The 15714-nt window shown below is 42.2% G+C and overlaps 2 protein-coding genes across 4 annotated transcripts; one reads left to right on the forward strand and one right to left on the reverse strand.

Moving 5' to 3' along the window:
* Window positions 1-35: 35 nt before the first annotated feature.
* On the reverse strand, window positions 36-10096 carry ipo4 (importin 4). 3 transcript variants are annotated; one of them, XM_084033455.1, is made up of 30 exons: window positions 9705-10096; window positions 9264-9350; window positions 9032-9111; window positions 8899-8940; window positions 8618-8747; window positions 8228-8407; window positions 8050-8115; window positions 7838-7939; window positions 7634-7717; window positions 7332-7487; window positions 7201-7254; window positions 6947-7056; window positions 6699-6807; window positions 6386-6515; window positions 6101-6214; window positions 5662-5775; window positions 5323-5446; window positions 4820-4931; window positions 4585-4721; window positions 4389-4466; window positions 4104-4161; window positions 3727-3832; window positions 3324-3517; window positions 3178-3228; window positions 2814-2939; window positions 2507-2733; window positions 2275-2407; window positions 2064-2168; window positions 1355-1424; window positions 36-1099 (listed from the first exon to the last, which is right to left on the reverse strand). In XM_084033455.1, exons 1-30 carry the CDS (start codon window positions 9768-9770, stop codon window positions 969-971), a joined length of 3276 nt encoding a protein of 1091 aa, XP_083889581.1. In that variant the 5' UTR covers window positions 9771-10096; the 3' UTR covers window positions 36-968. The 3 variants fall into 3 exon arrangements, with proteins under 3 accessions (XP_083889581.1, XP_083889579.1, XP_083889580.1); XM_084033453.1 differs by having other exon boundaries at window positions 8225-8407; XM_084033454.1 differs by having other exon boundaries at window positions 2814-2935; window positions 3174-3228; window positions 9705-10095.
* A 3063-nt stretch (window positions 10097-13159) lies between these two features.
* On the forward strand, window positions 13160-15419 carry nanog (nanog homeobox; the record flags this gene model as incomplete). Its single annotated transcript, XM_084033436.1, has 4 exons — window positions 13160-13568; window positions 14073-14452; window positions 14545-14682; window positions 14943-15419. 4 exons carry the CDS (start codon window positions 13160-13162, stop codon window positions 15315-15317), a joined length of 1302 nt encoding a protein of 433 aa, XP_083889562.1. The 3' UTR covers window positions 15318-15419.
* Between the last annotated feature and the right edge of the window lie 295 nt (window positions 15420-15714).

The raw sequence follows: 15714 nt of genomic DNA on the forward strand, positions 1-15714 counted from the left end.
CGTTTAGCCGAACACAAATGTCCAAGTAGTCCACGCCATTTTTCAACTCCATTTTAATTCCAATATGCAATTTAGCATTTATTTAGAGGATTCAAGGTGTTATAGGTTTCTCTTTGTACAATGAGGTGAGGTTGAATAGCTTGACGTTAACTGTGCAGCCAACTTGCCAAAAGCTAACAGCATGTTTTATTTTTGTAGCATTTGTAAAAAAAAAAATGCATTGTAGGATGCTGTTGAATCGTTTTTGGCTGATGAGAAATTAACCTCGCTAGAGAGACTGGTTACTGCTGCATACAGTCACAGGCTGAGCTGCTATAAGTATTAAACAGAGTGAATTAGGGGTAAAGTAAGTGCTCAGTGTGTCTTATTAGCTCAGTATGTCAAGTTAGTCAGAGCTCTCTGGGGGTGCTCACTGCTGTGTTTCTGCCAGAGTTCACACAACACACGGCTGCCGTGGCCATTAGAGAAAGCCCTTTGTCAGCAGCAGATAAATCTCTGCGTAAGGCAACGCTCGGGGAGAATGCATAGCAATCCATTTTAAAGTCCGCCGGCTTACTCTGGCACATTTGAACAAAAGGAACGACACTTATCAGGAGATCAAATTCATTGCTTCACACTCGCATAGCACAGCCAGAAGTGTGTCCAAACAGTGGCAGAAAGGAGACCGTAGCAAGTAACAGTGGCACTTTACAGGAGCAACAGAGAAACGACTAAATACAATGGTAACAACACAGGATGGTAAACCGTCTTAAAACAATAAAACTTCAACATAGCATAAGCAAATAAATTAAAAGTTAATACTCAGAGGCATAAATGCCAAATGTGATAATAACTAGTAGAATGGTTGCAGTGCCGCATTTAGATAATTTTGGAGAGACGTCACAAAAAACGGTCCCATTTTCCACCTACAGTATAAAAATCTATTGATTTAGCTGGCTTTCACACAGGAGTGGAAGGATGTGTGTTGGCTACAATGCAGAGATGGCCACGCTAAGTTTGGCCTGCTGCTCGCCAGGAAGTGAGGTCACAGCTGCTTGGAAGTCTTGAGAGTGGCGCTGGGCAAATTCTTTTATCAGCGTGGCCAGAGTGTGCTGGGCTTCTGTGGAGGAGTGACAAAATGAGAGTTAGGGGATGACAGAAAAACACTGAAGACCAATTACTAAAACTGCAATGTTACAACAGAATGGTGATAAAAGTACTGTGCAGCGACTGAAGATGCTCAATTAAGGAAAAAGAATGCCAGCTGTATGATTCTCTTTTCCCTTAGTTTTTCAATAAGCTTTAGATGCACAAATAGCTTGAACACGAAACAGCAATCGCAGAAACTATTGCCTGCTACCAAAGAAATCTTCACCTTGATCAACCTCCTTGTTGCCAAAAACATGACTGGAAGCAGCAACTATGGGCTTCATTAGCTGCACAATCTGAAAGGGGGGGAAAACAAGAAAAGAAATATGGTAATAATGTTCAATACATGCAATCCAGTCCGTGGCCCAAACTCACACGTTGTAAGATATGAAACTACAAGTTTCAGGATTATCATTGAAGCGTTTGTTAAAACTGATTGCGCTTCATCAAATGTTTGCCTCCTGTTGTAATCTCTTTCTCTCAATTTGTCTAAATTCCTATTTAGACATATGCTGTATGAATATGCAATGTGTTGGGAGTAATACTTTATAAAACATGTAATAAAAAATGATTGAAAGCCAGGCTTTTTCGTGGTCCATATAAAGCATGTTGGCGTCATTCTAAGCATTTGAACAGCTGCTCCAACATCAATGAATTGGGTTTGTCATTATTTATAGGCATGAGTAGAGCATTGAAAGATGAATTTTAACAAATGAATGTGCCTGTGGTGTTTGCACACCTGCTTAATGCCACCATGAACAAGTGTGATTATCCCATTCAAAGAAAATGGCTTATATAGTTTTCAGTGAGGCAGGAAACACGTTTTACTGGAGCACGTATACACAGTATTACTGCTAGTATTATAACAAGCCTGGGTGTCAGTGGAGGCAGATATACATGTTTAATACCAGCTGTAAAGTGTGTTTGTATTGTACCAGATCAGGACTATTTGTGTAGAGCATAGCCAGGCAGCTGAACACCGTCTTGTTCTCCTCCAAGTCTTCTTTGAGGGGAAGACGACCCACCAGAGCAGGAACAACCTGTTAGAGAGCGCACCATGTCTGTTGTCATTTTCCTCCTCGTGAAAATGTGGCGTCAGCAACGATTGTGACGATTTGTTGTCAGGGGTGCAAGCTGTAACTTTACCTGCTCAAGAGGGACAGCTTCCACATTGCTCATGATCATCCTGCAGAGGGCAGCACACAGGTTGTCAATCACCCTGAGGTCTGACTCTTTGGTCAGCATGTTGGAAAACACAGACAGCATCATCGGATAGTCTCTGGTACACACTCCACTAAGGAACAGTTGCATGTGTTGTGTACTTTTTTTAAATGTATGCATTAATACACGTCACACTCCCACACTTGTAAAAGGATACGATACACAGATGGGTCCAGCTGCCTGGGCCAGACATCCCAGTCCAAACACGCTGTTGTTGCGGACCTCAGGATCACTGTCCCTCACTCCAGCTACAAGCACGGGAAGCAAGCGGTTGGACAGTCTGCCGGCCACTCCTTGGCCCCCAGACACGCTAACGAGGGCCTGCAGGATTTCCCCGATGGTACCCACAGAGAAGGACCGGTCTGCCACTGTGCATGAGGATTTCTTTTTGCGGGAGAAATAAAATTAATTAGTGTGACATGTCAAAGGAGAAGTCCAGTTGTTGTGAGTAGGACCAAACTCACAGTTTTGCTCATGAGGAGAGGCAGCAGGTCATTTAGGAAAGGGGCAAACTTGTCTCCAGGCACAGAAGAGGCCAGCAGGGGAATTCCCTCCCCGGCAAACTCCTGGAGCATGGCGTCATACTCTGCCTGAACCAGGAAGCACATCAACAATCATCACACAACAGTGATGGGGACACAGACATTTGGAAAGAATGGGTTAAAAAAAGCAAATATCTATATATTCTATTCTATATTTATATCTATCAATATATAGAATTTTTGACAGTCAAAGTGCATGCAGTTTGGTGGATGGTTGGAAGATAGATTAAACGTCTTGCATTAACAGAGCTATGTTCTATCCATTCATCTTCATAGGACCACCAACCTGTTGTTCTTCATCATCAGCTTCATCACCACCTCCGTCCTGACAAACGGTCTGAACAGAGAGAAAAACAATGGTGGAGGGTTGGTAGCATAACGCCGACCACATAAAGCTATCACTCCATCCTCATCAGTATACCCTCTCCTCACCTTTTTCTTAAGCACATCACGGATGACATGGCTGATCTCCTTGAGGCGTAAAGGGTTTTTGAAGGCCTCCTCCTTGCAGGTCTTCATGACATTGTTCATGGTTTCCAGAACACCCATCACAACCTGGCGTTCACGCTCCGTGCGCACCGTTTCCACAAAGCAGGGAAGCACCAAATCCAGCAATTTCAACAGGGCTGGGGGTGGGACAGAAGATACACCAGTATGAGGAGGAATAACATTTAAATTTGCTAAAAGGCAACTATATTGATACATTTAGGACAAAACCCAAGTTAGCTGGCCTCTACCTGACTGCTTGCAATGGTATATGACAATACTTTACATGGGGAAAAGAGTATGTCATAGATAACAACAGTAGCGTAGAGTTCCCGAGAAGAGGTTTTACCCTGGTGGTTGGCTTCAGTGGGATTTTCCTTCCACACTTGATGCTGTGCTCGACAAAATTGGCCCATGGCTCCAAATGCTGCCGTGCGGACGTCCTCATGGGGAAACTAGGGAGGGAAGTAACACGCACAGAATTAAACAAGACACTAAATCTCCACCATGACCAGTGGAATCAAGCTAAGGTTGACTCTGACTTAGAGTAATATAACACAAGTCAAATAACCATACTAGATACAGTTCAAAGCTAGTCTAACATAATGATTGAAAGCATGGTAAATGTGCAAGAATTGCATTATAACAAACACAGACCACAACAATGCCCTTCACAGCACATTAGACACAGAAGGATGATTGGGCCGACCAGACAGACTCACTTACATCTCTCATCTCGTAAACCTGCTGGAAGCTGGACTCCAGGAAGGGCTGGAAGGCAACACTGTCGGGGGAAATCACAGCAACACAAGTTCAAATATACACATGTAAGTAATATAACAAGCTTCTTGAGTATACAGCTAACAAAATTAGACAGAAAAGAAATAAACTACACCCATAATATTCTAATGACTTGCTGCAATAAACGTTTCTGAGAATAGTCAGACCTCAACAGAAATAAAAATTGTCATATAAATGCTAAGACTGGAGCCTTGTAAACATTGATGTTACCCAGTGCTGAAGGCAATCTCTCCCAGTGCATCACAGGCATCCTCCTTCTCATCGATGTAGGCGTTCTCCACACTGAACCTGAGAGATGGATAGACATGGATCAGACCGAGAGAGAGAGCAGTGTTTTACTCTGAAGTAGTAGTAGTAGTAGTAGTAGTAGTAGTAGTAGTAGTACATATACGTGTATGACCCCTACCCTGCAACATCATGGACATCTGTCTCAGGCTCATCTTCCAGAAAATCATCCATGTCTTTTTGTTCTTCATTGTCACCATCATCATCATCATCGTCTTCATCCAGCAGAACAAATGTCTTGTCCTCCTCAACATGTGCCTGAAGCAAGGACGGAGGAGGTTGATAAGTGAAACGCTGCATTATTATTCATATTAGGAATAGCCTGCATGTTTCAGAGTTGTATTTTTGCTTCATACCGTAATGCCTTCATTTGACTTGAGCGCAAGCAGCATGACTGTTGTAATGGCAGTGAGGTGAGGAGTCAGGCACTCCGGGCTGACTGTGGATACAGCAGAGTATAGACTGTACCTGACGGGTGAAAGCACAGAGAGAAGTACAGGTTACAGTCCTAATGCTATTTATAATAATATAAACATTGTCTTTTCTGTCTTTCCTTTTAGAAAATCATGCTCCAGAACATACGGTCTATTCTCCATAAATTATTAAATTGAATTGTTTAAATAACCAAACATTTCCACATGATGAAACAGAACAATATGAACATTCATGTGACTCAATGGTGTACTGCACAAAACTATGGAAGAATATCTCCTGTGACCCCCCTCTGGTCCCAACCCAGTCACTGGAACTAACTGACTGCTTTAAACTAACAGACTTTTTTTGTGCACTGGTCCATCGAGTACAAATAAAAAATAAAAAGAAGAAGAAGGAGACGGCATTTACACATAAATGTACATACGTGCAGCGCCTCAAGTCAGGGTCATCAATGGTGTCAGTGAGGTTGAGACCCAGTTGAACACACTCTGCAGCAAGAGGACCGAAGACATCTTTGCCGATGGTACGGGCGAGGACAGAGAGAGTATCTAACAGAGACAACAAAAGATGATCAACATGCATTCATTCACGCTGTTGAGTATGGCATTCTGTATGGATGCAAATTGTTGTTTCCAGAACAGAGTAAAACTAAATCTAGATGATCACAAGATATATGTATAACACATGCCAACAAGGTGTTTTTTTATTCCAAATATACCAACATCACTTCTTCCTTTTCCTTTACAAACTGTGGTTTACCTACCCAAGGACTGGGTTTGCAGAGACCTCATTTCCTCTGTGCTGGAAGTCAGGAAGCCCTTCAGGCTTTCAATAATTGGAGGGAAGTAAGGAACCAGCAGCTCCTTGGCAGCATTGGCTGAGAAGACAGTAAATCACAATAGGGCGTGGGTCACTTCACTTTGATCCAAGCAGTAACACTAGAGTAGCACCTCTTTAGCCAGAAATTACCTGGTGATCATTGTTTGTAAAACTGCTCTCTCAGCTCTCCACATCAGAAATACATCCCTAAACTAAATTAAACTGTAGACTTGCGTAATACTAACATGTTGATTATGACAATCGTGACAATCTTTTACGTTTTTGAAGCTGTATTAAACTGTATTAAACTTAACCTTTAGGTTGCATAGTAAGCCAGACAATTTGCATGATTGCATTTGATGAAACTTTGAAAGCTTACATACCTATGGCACCTATGGCAGACACAGTAAGCTCTTTTATCTTGAGGTTCTCAGTGTTGTTAAGGGCAGACAACATAGTATCCATCAGGGTGGGCAGGTAGGGCTCGATATCTGCTCCTGTTTAGCAAAAAAGACAGAGGGGATAAAGCATATAGATCCTGTTCCAAAAATGTGGATGACAAAAGCTTTGGCTCATGGATATAAAAAAATACATCTTGTGAATTAATATAATGGATCCAAATGAACTTAATAACGAATATAAAGCACATGTAAACTTTTCCAGCTTACCAAGGTTCTCCATGAAGTTCTCTAGGGCATAAAAGGCCTTAGTGACATGGCCGACTTTGGCTTGGTTCAAGGACGAAAGATAGCCCAGCAGCAAAGGCATCAACTCTGCACAGTACTTGCTCACTTCAGGCTGGAAAACAGATGAAAATAAACAAATTCAGTTTGACATAGTAATAGATTTTGTTTTTACTATAATAGCAACAACAATACCCAATTGTATCGATATATACTGTTAAAACACAAGCTAAACATTCAAGCAACAGCGAAGGGAAGAAACGTTTGTACCGTTGTACATGTTGCTGTGTTGGCTCACCTGTAAATGTTCAGAGAACTGTCCCAGGGCAAAGAGGCCGGCACTGCGCACCACCTGATTACTGTCCGAAAGACTCTGGCACACTGTCTGCAGTATTGATGACAGCATCCTAACACAGATACAGATAAAAAGGTGAATATAAAAATCCTGGTGACCACCCCTCATAAAGACTATGGGTGGGATGTTTTAGACATACTAAAAAGAAAAACATAAATATAAATAACACTTTTCTACACAACTGGACATACTTTGTGCGTATGTGGTCAGCACATCCTTCAGCCAGCACAGCAAGACACATGAGACCCCCCTTCTTCTCATAGGGGTTTTGACTGGCAAGGCAGGTCTGTGTGAGGGGCATCTAAAACACAGCACACATGGGACAGTTAGCCGAGTCAGGGCTGTGAACACAGGTTATTTAAATACACAATGCAGTTTTAAAGGAAAAATAAATTTCACCTTAACTGTATCTGTTATTGTTTACATTGATATCCAGATGACCTACCAGTTGTTGAAACAGTTTCTCTGGGGGCATATGGAGTGCCATAGTGTCAATAATCTAGAAATACAGCAACAAAAAATGTATCAATAATCTTCCTTGCAACATAAGGACACATTGTATATCAACACAAATACCTGAGCAGCACAGTGTTTTGGGTTGTCACTGTCTGTGCCATCTCCACCGTCATCCTCCTGATCCTCTGGGTCCTGCTCACCAGGTGGGGGAGATGCAATCAGCACAGGGAAAATGGCCTGCAGGATGGGATTCAGCAGCTTCTGCTTCAGCACGATCTACAAAGCAGAGGAAATTATAAGGATTTATTTTATTTAGTCAATATAATGACACTTATGTGTCAGCTTTCTGCTAGCTGACACTGCATTTAGCCAAATAAGTAAAAAGTATAAATCTTTTATTAATAGCCGATAGGTGACTTTACCGTGCTCTTCAGTTTGATGAGGAAGGTAATACAAGACAGTGCTTTCACCCGCAGGGAGTCACTCAGTGTTGTGTCACTGCCCACCTGACACAAACGATATTGAAAATATTTTATTAGAATTACCATAACCCTAAAGTCAGTTATGAAATCAAAATTAAATTCAAAACACAAGAGTGGGTATTAAGGACAGAATTCAGCTCACACCTCCAAGCAGAAACGGACAATGTCAGCAACATGAGGGACAATGATGGACACCTCAGTCTCCATGAGCTCATCAAACACCTCCATGGCCTCACTGGCTTGGTCCTGTGTAGATGCAGACAAACCCAAAAATTTTAAAATTCTGATTCCATCATACCCTTGAATACATTTAACTAGCAAAGACAATAACTTTCTTTCAACATATTACAATTTACCTGATCTGCCTTGATGAGGTGTTTCAGAGCAATAATCAGACTCGGAATGATTGAACGCATCTGCTTCTGTGGGGCAACAAAATTATACTTTGGGCATTAAAACTGTAGAAATCGATTTCACCTGTAACGGTATATATTGTATATATACACTAGTTGAAAGCTGCTCCTTCCTCACCACTATCTCGTCTGTGCCAGCGTATGCAGTTATGGCTGTGAGGGTGAGGATGCAGTAGTACAAGGCTGTTGGGTTGCTGGGGTCCTGCAGCACAGTACTAAACAGCTGTAGTAGCTGGGAGTAGTGAGGACTGAAAGGCTCAGGATTTGACTCTATCACCTTATTCAGCAGCAACAGGCCAATCTGTTGGGACAGAAGAGCATTGATATTCCGAAGATATTATTGATTAAGATCATCATTTAAACAATGCTTAATGTAAAATCATCAAATGAAAAAACAGAATTAAAAAAACACATCATCTGAAGGTCTAACTGCAAAAACACAGTGATCTGTTGAATTAGTATATAAAAATGAACTACTTCTTAATTCCTCCGTGTTCCATGAGTCCTGTACCTGTCTGTCATGAGGGTTGCTGCTCTTGGTGGATTGATTGAGGAGCTGCAGTAGGGCAGGCCAGCGGTCTGGAGTCTCATGTTTAACCATCACTGCGCACAGTTGGGAGAGTGAGTGCTGCACTGTATGCCTGCAAAATACAGATGCATAGACATTTACATAGAGTTCAGGATCAATCATCCATTACATTTCACATGTATATGAACACATATGGTCATACACACTTCATTTTATGCGTGTGATTTAAGACAGCGTGTTATTATATAAACTGAATTGCTTACTCCGTTTCCTGCATGAAGGCTTGCAACACCACTGACTTAAGGCTGCATGGATGAAGGAAGAGATCACAATTACAACTTATTTTTATCCTGTTACGATAGTTGCGAATTCTTCAATGAAAATAAATGAGCAGACCTCTCTCTATCATCAGGGCTAATCTTCTTCCAGTGCTTCTTCACTCTCAACCTCAGCATCACAGCAGCTGACTGGCGAATCTAAGAGGTGAAATCAGGGAAAAATTTCAGGAGGTTTATATAGACGATATAGACTGAGACAAGAGCTGACAGCCATCACTCATCAGTCTTTCACATAAACATACTAATTCTGGAAACAATTCTCATCCCACTGGATAAAACAAACACAATACCTGGGGGTTTTGGGAGCCACTCATGACAGCACAAAGAGCTGGTATAATAGTTGGGTTTTTGAAAGCCTCTTTCAGCTGGGCGGTGGCCTAAAGGGGGACAAAAGAGGTCTCACCGAGTTAGACTGGCTGCCACAAACCGGCAAAGTTACATTATTTTAGAAACCACAAGGGAACCATAGATATTAAAAACTACAGCCAAATGACTCACAAGGCAGGCGTTCACTTGCCCCCTTTAAATTAAACTGACAGTCTAAGTTAAGCACGGTTTGAACAAAGTGGTGTTGAGTATGTCCAGCAACTGGTTGACAATTAGCTAGCCGAACGTTACAGACGTTAACTTAGCTAGGTTAGCTAGCATAGTTCGACAGTTGACCGTTAGATATGAGATTTCGCCTATAACGTTACTAATGCTAACCACAACAAAGTTATTAATGGCATCACCTGCTGAATAACAGCATTGTCAGGCTGAGTCAGCTGTAGAAGAATTGTCTCAAGTTCGTCCGCCATCTCGACAGCTCAGAGCTGCACCTTCAGTTCCTGTGACGGTTAAAGTGAAGTTAACGCGAATGTTTCTAACGAACGGGTCGAGATAAACGAGTTGTCCTGTCGCGGTTAGGTTACCCCAAGTATCTTTAGACAGTCAAATGTGTATACACGGCCTCTGTGGGCAGGTCTAATCGCTAGAGAGAGTTGCCGTGAAAAATCGCTTTAAAAAGTCGTATACGTGTTAAGCTATGAAGCCGAAAAGGCGACAGTGACAGGTTGGAGCCCCTAGCTTGGTCTGGTCCGTTTGGGCTTCAAGTGGCAGCACGGCAGCACGCGGGGCAGAACCGGCCAGGAGTTCCATGTGAGTTGAGTTAAAGGGACCAGCAACAACCAGAGTGCGTTCAGTCTGTTAGAAACAAACAGCGCCTCCTAACGAAGAGGAGGGCGCGGTGCAACATCAGTGCCAGGTACACTGAAAACTAATTTACTATATTTATGGATGCACTTTTATTGCAATGACCTACAAACTCATGAATTAGTAAACAACAAAACCTGTATTTGCATGTATTACTATTATTTCGTTACTATTTATTCACCTAATTATTAACAGAAACAAGAAAATCATACATTCAAGCATGCATCTTGCCTACATACACATTTTAGAGGTGTTGTTAATTATGCTAACCAGACAACCTTGGAGGAAGAGGGAAACTTTGAGGCACATATATACTACCTTATTATTTAAATTATTTGGTACTTTATATGTTTTATTTCACTACATTTGAAGGGAAATATACAGCTATATAAAGTAATTGTGTGCCAGGTATAATAGGCATACCTGGCTATAATCGATGCCGTCTAATACAACAGTTCGGCAAAAAATCCTGCCGCCATGAGGGTTTTAATATTCAATTTGTGAATTATATAGTTTAATTACATATATTTACTATACTTGAAGTAATTTAGATACTGACACTCTACTAAATAGTTCGTTCAGAGAGCTTATTGTTTTAACTGTTAAATCTCCCTCAGGGATTTGGGTAAAAAATATCTGTTTAGGTTATGTGTTTATGTGCAAAAATGAATACCAGCTGATAAATTGTCATCTCATAATTCAACACCTCCCTCTATATATGGCAAATACTATAATAATAAATAATAATCATTTTTAAAATAACTTCCTTACACCATATAAAGTAGTTCAAATGTAACCTAATTTCAGCAGCTACCACATTAAAGTGATATTTAGCTGATAAGACTTGCATAGTTTTAATGAAGTGCAGTTTTAAGTGCACCTGAAAGGTATTTCTTACACCACTGAAGTATCTAAACACAGTGAGTACTACTGAGAAGGCTTGCATGTTGCAACTGCGATAAGGAATCCACTTGAGAGATCATTTGCACATTATTTGAGAGAACAAAACAGGTCTTGCACTTCACATCAAAAACACCCAATACTGAATACTCAACTGCAGTGACTTATCTGCACTTGAGTACAGCATGAGGTCCTAGAGGTAATCAGTATTTATTGTGATAGAAGTATGCTCAGAAAATCTTTCAATGTTTATGTGGTAGCAAAACAAAATATATGTAGAACACTGTTTTTTCAAAGTATCAGTGCCTAACAAACACACCAGCAAAATACATGCCTGGTCATCAAAGGCAAATCTGTTGTCCTCTCATCACATTCCAATGCTAATGTATGCATACCTGATCAGCCACTCTCTATACACACCCACACCATCGACCCACCTCCTGCACGTCTTGGCTCAGACAAACACACCCTGTCCAGGCAGAGATCAGTAGAAATGCAAATGTGCCCATTAGGCTCACTGTTCTCACATCATCTCACCACTAACTGAATCATCACCACATCAATACAGCCAAGGAGGGGGAACACAAACAACAACTTGGATGGTGACATGCAGCTAATCTAAATCATCTTTGTGAAAAGGATTGCAAATGGCGGTAAAAAGCGGTTTGCGTCAACATGTCCATTCAGCCCTTGACGGAGAATGAGGAAGCTTTAGTCTCAGTCTTGCAGCACTCATGTACAAAGGGCAGAAATTAAAGAGTTAAATATATGTTTGTGATATATGTGAGACTAAAGGTATTACACCTCACAGACAGCTCTTCAAACGGTATTGTTCTGTCATATAGCTCACTCTACAGGCTTGGCTGCCTTAGAGGTTATATTTGTATCGCTCAACCATTAACAATCATGCTGACTAAGACGTTATAGTGGTTCATAAACTATTCATGGTTGAGACCCAGATACTATATTTAGTCTATTGATCTGGTACCAAAGCTTGTGAAAACATTGTTAATTATGCCCTTTGGGGAGTCTGAAGAAAAGCATGCTTATGTCCTCATAAAGCAGCATGTGACGGTTATCTAGTATTTGGATAGCCCCTTTAGTTTCTGATTTCTTTTTTGTAAAACTGTTTGGCACACACACAAAAAAAACCTTCCTGCTTATAGATCCCTTGCTGCACAATATCCAGCCAAAACCAACGCACAAGATGCCATAAAGATAACTGCCTTATCAGTGAGTCGCTATACTGCCCTTTCCTAGTTGGGGATTAGAGGGATATAAAAGATGTTTCTCACAGCTGAAGGTGTGCTTAAACAAACATGACTACAAAACACAGACACTGTATCTGAGCCTCAAGTATTGTTAAGAGTTGCATCTCTTGATCACAAATAGTGGATTTAGGAAACACAAGGATGGGCACAAGGTAATTGGGAGTAATTTGATCATACACAAATTCAAAATAATTATTTAGGAATATGTATCACGTAAACAGATTATCTGTTGACATAACAAAAGCAGACGTTGACTCTCAAACGCTCTTGAACACAAAAAGATCAGTGACAATTCTTACCATGCAAGTATATATAATGCATATCCATTACCAAACAAAATTACTTTTCATGAAATACCCACAATTTTCACACAATGGCAGAAGCTGTTCCATCCCCTTTATTTGTGTGTGACATAATAATTCTGTTCTGAACATTTTTAATCTAGGTAGAGTTTTGTGCTATTGATAAAAAGTGGGTTAGAGGATTGACCAAAGTGGCCAATGAAATGGCACGAAGGGCTGAATCAAAGAGATTGGCTCGATTAATCCAAACACCCACCTACATCCCCGCCCACACCCACGAACGTCTCTATAAACTGCCTCGGCGACGCTGCGCGCAATTTTTGAAGTTGGTTGGCTCGCTTGTTTTAATTGGACGTGTCCTTGCATGTATTTGCCTCCTCAGATCACTGGACAGTCCTGTTATTTTAAAGCTTTTTTAATTAAAACCAGAGCTCATCTTGTTTTTTTTATAGCTGTTTATAGAGACGTTTGTGTGTGTTTTTTGGGGCGTTTAATATCGTCACACACCAAACTGCAAGGGAAATGGCAGACTGGAAGCCGCAGATAAGTTACAACTACAACCCTTCCTACCATGCCTTCGCATACGGCCTCGTGTACCAACCCGGACCAGAGCAAAACCACGGGAACCTGCCGAGCTGGGGCGACACTGGAGTCACGGATTTGAGCAACTATAATGGCGGAGTGACGCCGGCCTACTACGCCACCGCCGCCAGGACCCGGGAAGACTCTCCGGAGCCTCGCAGTCCGGAACAGCATGCCGTGAACGGCCACGGGCACTACCAGGGCCCCGGGCGTGTCTACCTCGGTGACACCCAAGCAGGACGTCTGATCCTGGCCGGATCCCACCGGGCTGCGTATGATGCACGGACACATGAGGCAAGGCGGGCCGGAAGCGATTCCACCAGCGACTCGGAGGCACACACCTCACCAAGTAAGCCATGCTAGCTAGAGTTAGCTCCAACTAAGCTAGCATTATCGCAAGAGGCTAATCTTCGAAGAGGAAGTTGGTGGAGCTACTGAAAAATGTGTATGGTGTTGTCGGTGCTTACATTGCCCCCTTGGCTGATAAAGCGGATGACTTCCTTTGCCAGAATCGAAGATAAAGACCAATCCTCTTCCATCTTGTTTCTTCCAACCGTAAAATCCCGCCACTGATGCACCCGTGGAAAAGCCAAGTGGCGACCTCTCGCGATAGAATCTGAGAACATGTATTAAAATATAGGCTTGTGGAAATCGTACGGCGTTTACATTATTAAGGACTTTATATCTATTTCTTGCTGTTATGCAGTATTTTTGTTTACCAAATTGACATATTATCTTATATTCATTGTTCTCAGATAAAGCATATTAGATTGAACTAAATCCATGATAAATGGGGGAATCTGATCAGTGTTGACCCTGTAGCTCACCCAGGTTTGTCCTTGCTCTCATTCAGATTCATGCAGTTCTGGCAGCAGCAGAGAAGGGAGTCTCCCCCAGACAGGCCCCGCTTCCTGGGCAAAGAAAGGGCTTGACACAGAGGTGAACTCCAGGAGCCCTCATCCCAGTGGGGATGTTTCCAACTCTCTCGTGGAGGAACCAAAACGGACCTTTGTTGTCGGCGGGAGTGAGGGTGCCAACGCTTCCTCTCTACATGTACCCATAACTGCCCCAAAGAAGCTGTGCACTGCTGTAAATAGCCCAAAAGTAAAGGTCCGGGCAGCCTTCTCAGAGAGTCAGATGAATGCTCTTGTCCAGCGCTTCAGTGTTCAGAGGTACCTAACACCAGCTGAAATGAAGAACCTGGCAGAAATGACAGGGCTGACCTACAAACAGGTGAGGGGATTCAACAGTGTTTAATCAAGAGCCCAACAAAATATATATGTACACATTCTGATCAACTATGATCTCCTTCCCCTTACCTGTAGGTCAAGACTTGGTTTCAGAACCGAAGAATGAAGCTACGGAGACACCAGAAAGACACCAGCTGGGTGTCTGAGCGCTACAACAAAGGCAGCCCGGTACAAGGAACCATGTACACGAACGGTCCCTCGCACGTTCCACCCGTAAGTAACTCAGTTTTCTTGCTCAACTTGTAAAGCTTGATAAAATTGTCCTGGCCAGGTTTCCTGTTGACTGATAACAGAGAAACAGCAGCTTGGACATAGAACAAAGACGTCCATAATGGAGGTCTAACCGTAGTCTGGTTATGACCTTAAAGGCGAGACGTAACACCAAACAGGATATGCTGTGGTATTAGAGACTATCAATTAAAAACAAATAAAATTAAATGGATACTTTGAACTACAATGTGCTTGTCTTTCAGTATCAGGGAGAAAACCTGCCCCAACTCAAGGAGCATTACAACCAGCACATGATGGAGGCCGCCTTCAAGAAGACTTCTCCACAGAACCTGGCCTTCTATTTGGCTGCAATGGGCTCTGCTGCTGGATCCGCTGGTTACCCCTCATGGTCCACCGGCCCATCTCAGACCGCATTGCCCCCCAGGCACCAGGCGGGTGGCTGGTCGATGCCCCCTGGCGTTAGCCACTATGAATACAACCCTAATGCATTCAACTCGGCCAGCGCCACCTCAGCTAATAACACTGGGCAGGACACAAGCTTCGACAGCCAAGATGGGGAGCCCGTCAACGGCCACAACTCCTTAAACGCAGCCATGCTACACAATCCCGGACAGTAGTCGTTGAGCTTTTTTGTAAAAGTTACCAGACAGACACATTTGTTAATATTCTTCTATTCCAAGTTTCCTGAGTTTAGGGTATTTTTGCATGCCTAGGTGTATATAAGCCTTGTTCATACTCCCTTTTTCAAAAGTTTTTTCTTTTTTTTTTACCATGAATTCTTATTTTTATATTCAACTATTTAATGTACGTTTGTGTGTGTATGCGTGTGTGTTCTTTGCGCTTGGTGATGCAAGATGAATCCAAGTTGGATCCATTCTTTGGATTACATTGTTTTTGAACTGTTTTGAGCCGAAGTACTGATTCAGATCTGATGTGCACACATTTCATTTTTCTAAAAATACAGGTTCTCTGTAAAACTGTTTGACCTTTGAGTGTTTTCTGAAAGCATGGCAA

The sequence above is a fragment of the Eutrigla gurnardus genome (assembly GCF_963514095.1).
Source record: "Eutrigla gurnardus genome assembly, chromosome: 18".
Taxonomy (NCBI): domain Eukaryota; kingdom Metazoa; phylum Chordata; class Actinopteri; order Perciformes; family Triglidae; genus Eutrigla; species Eutrigla gurnardus.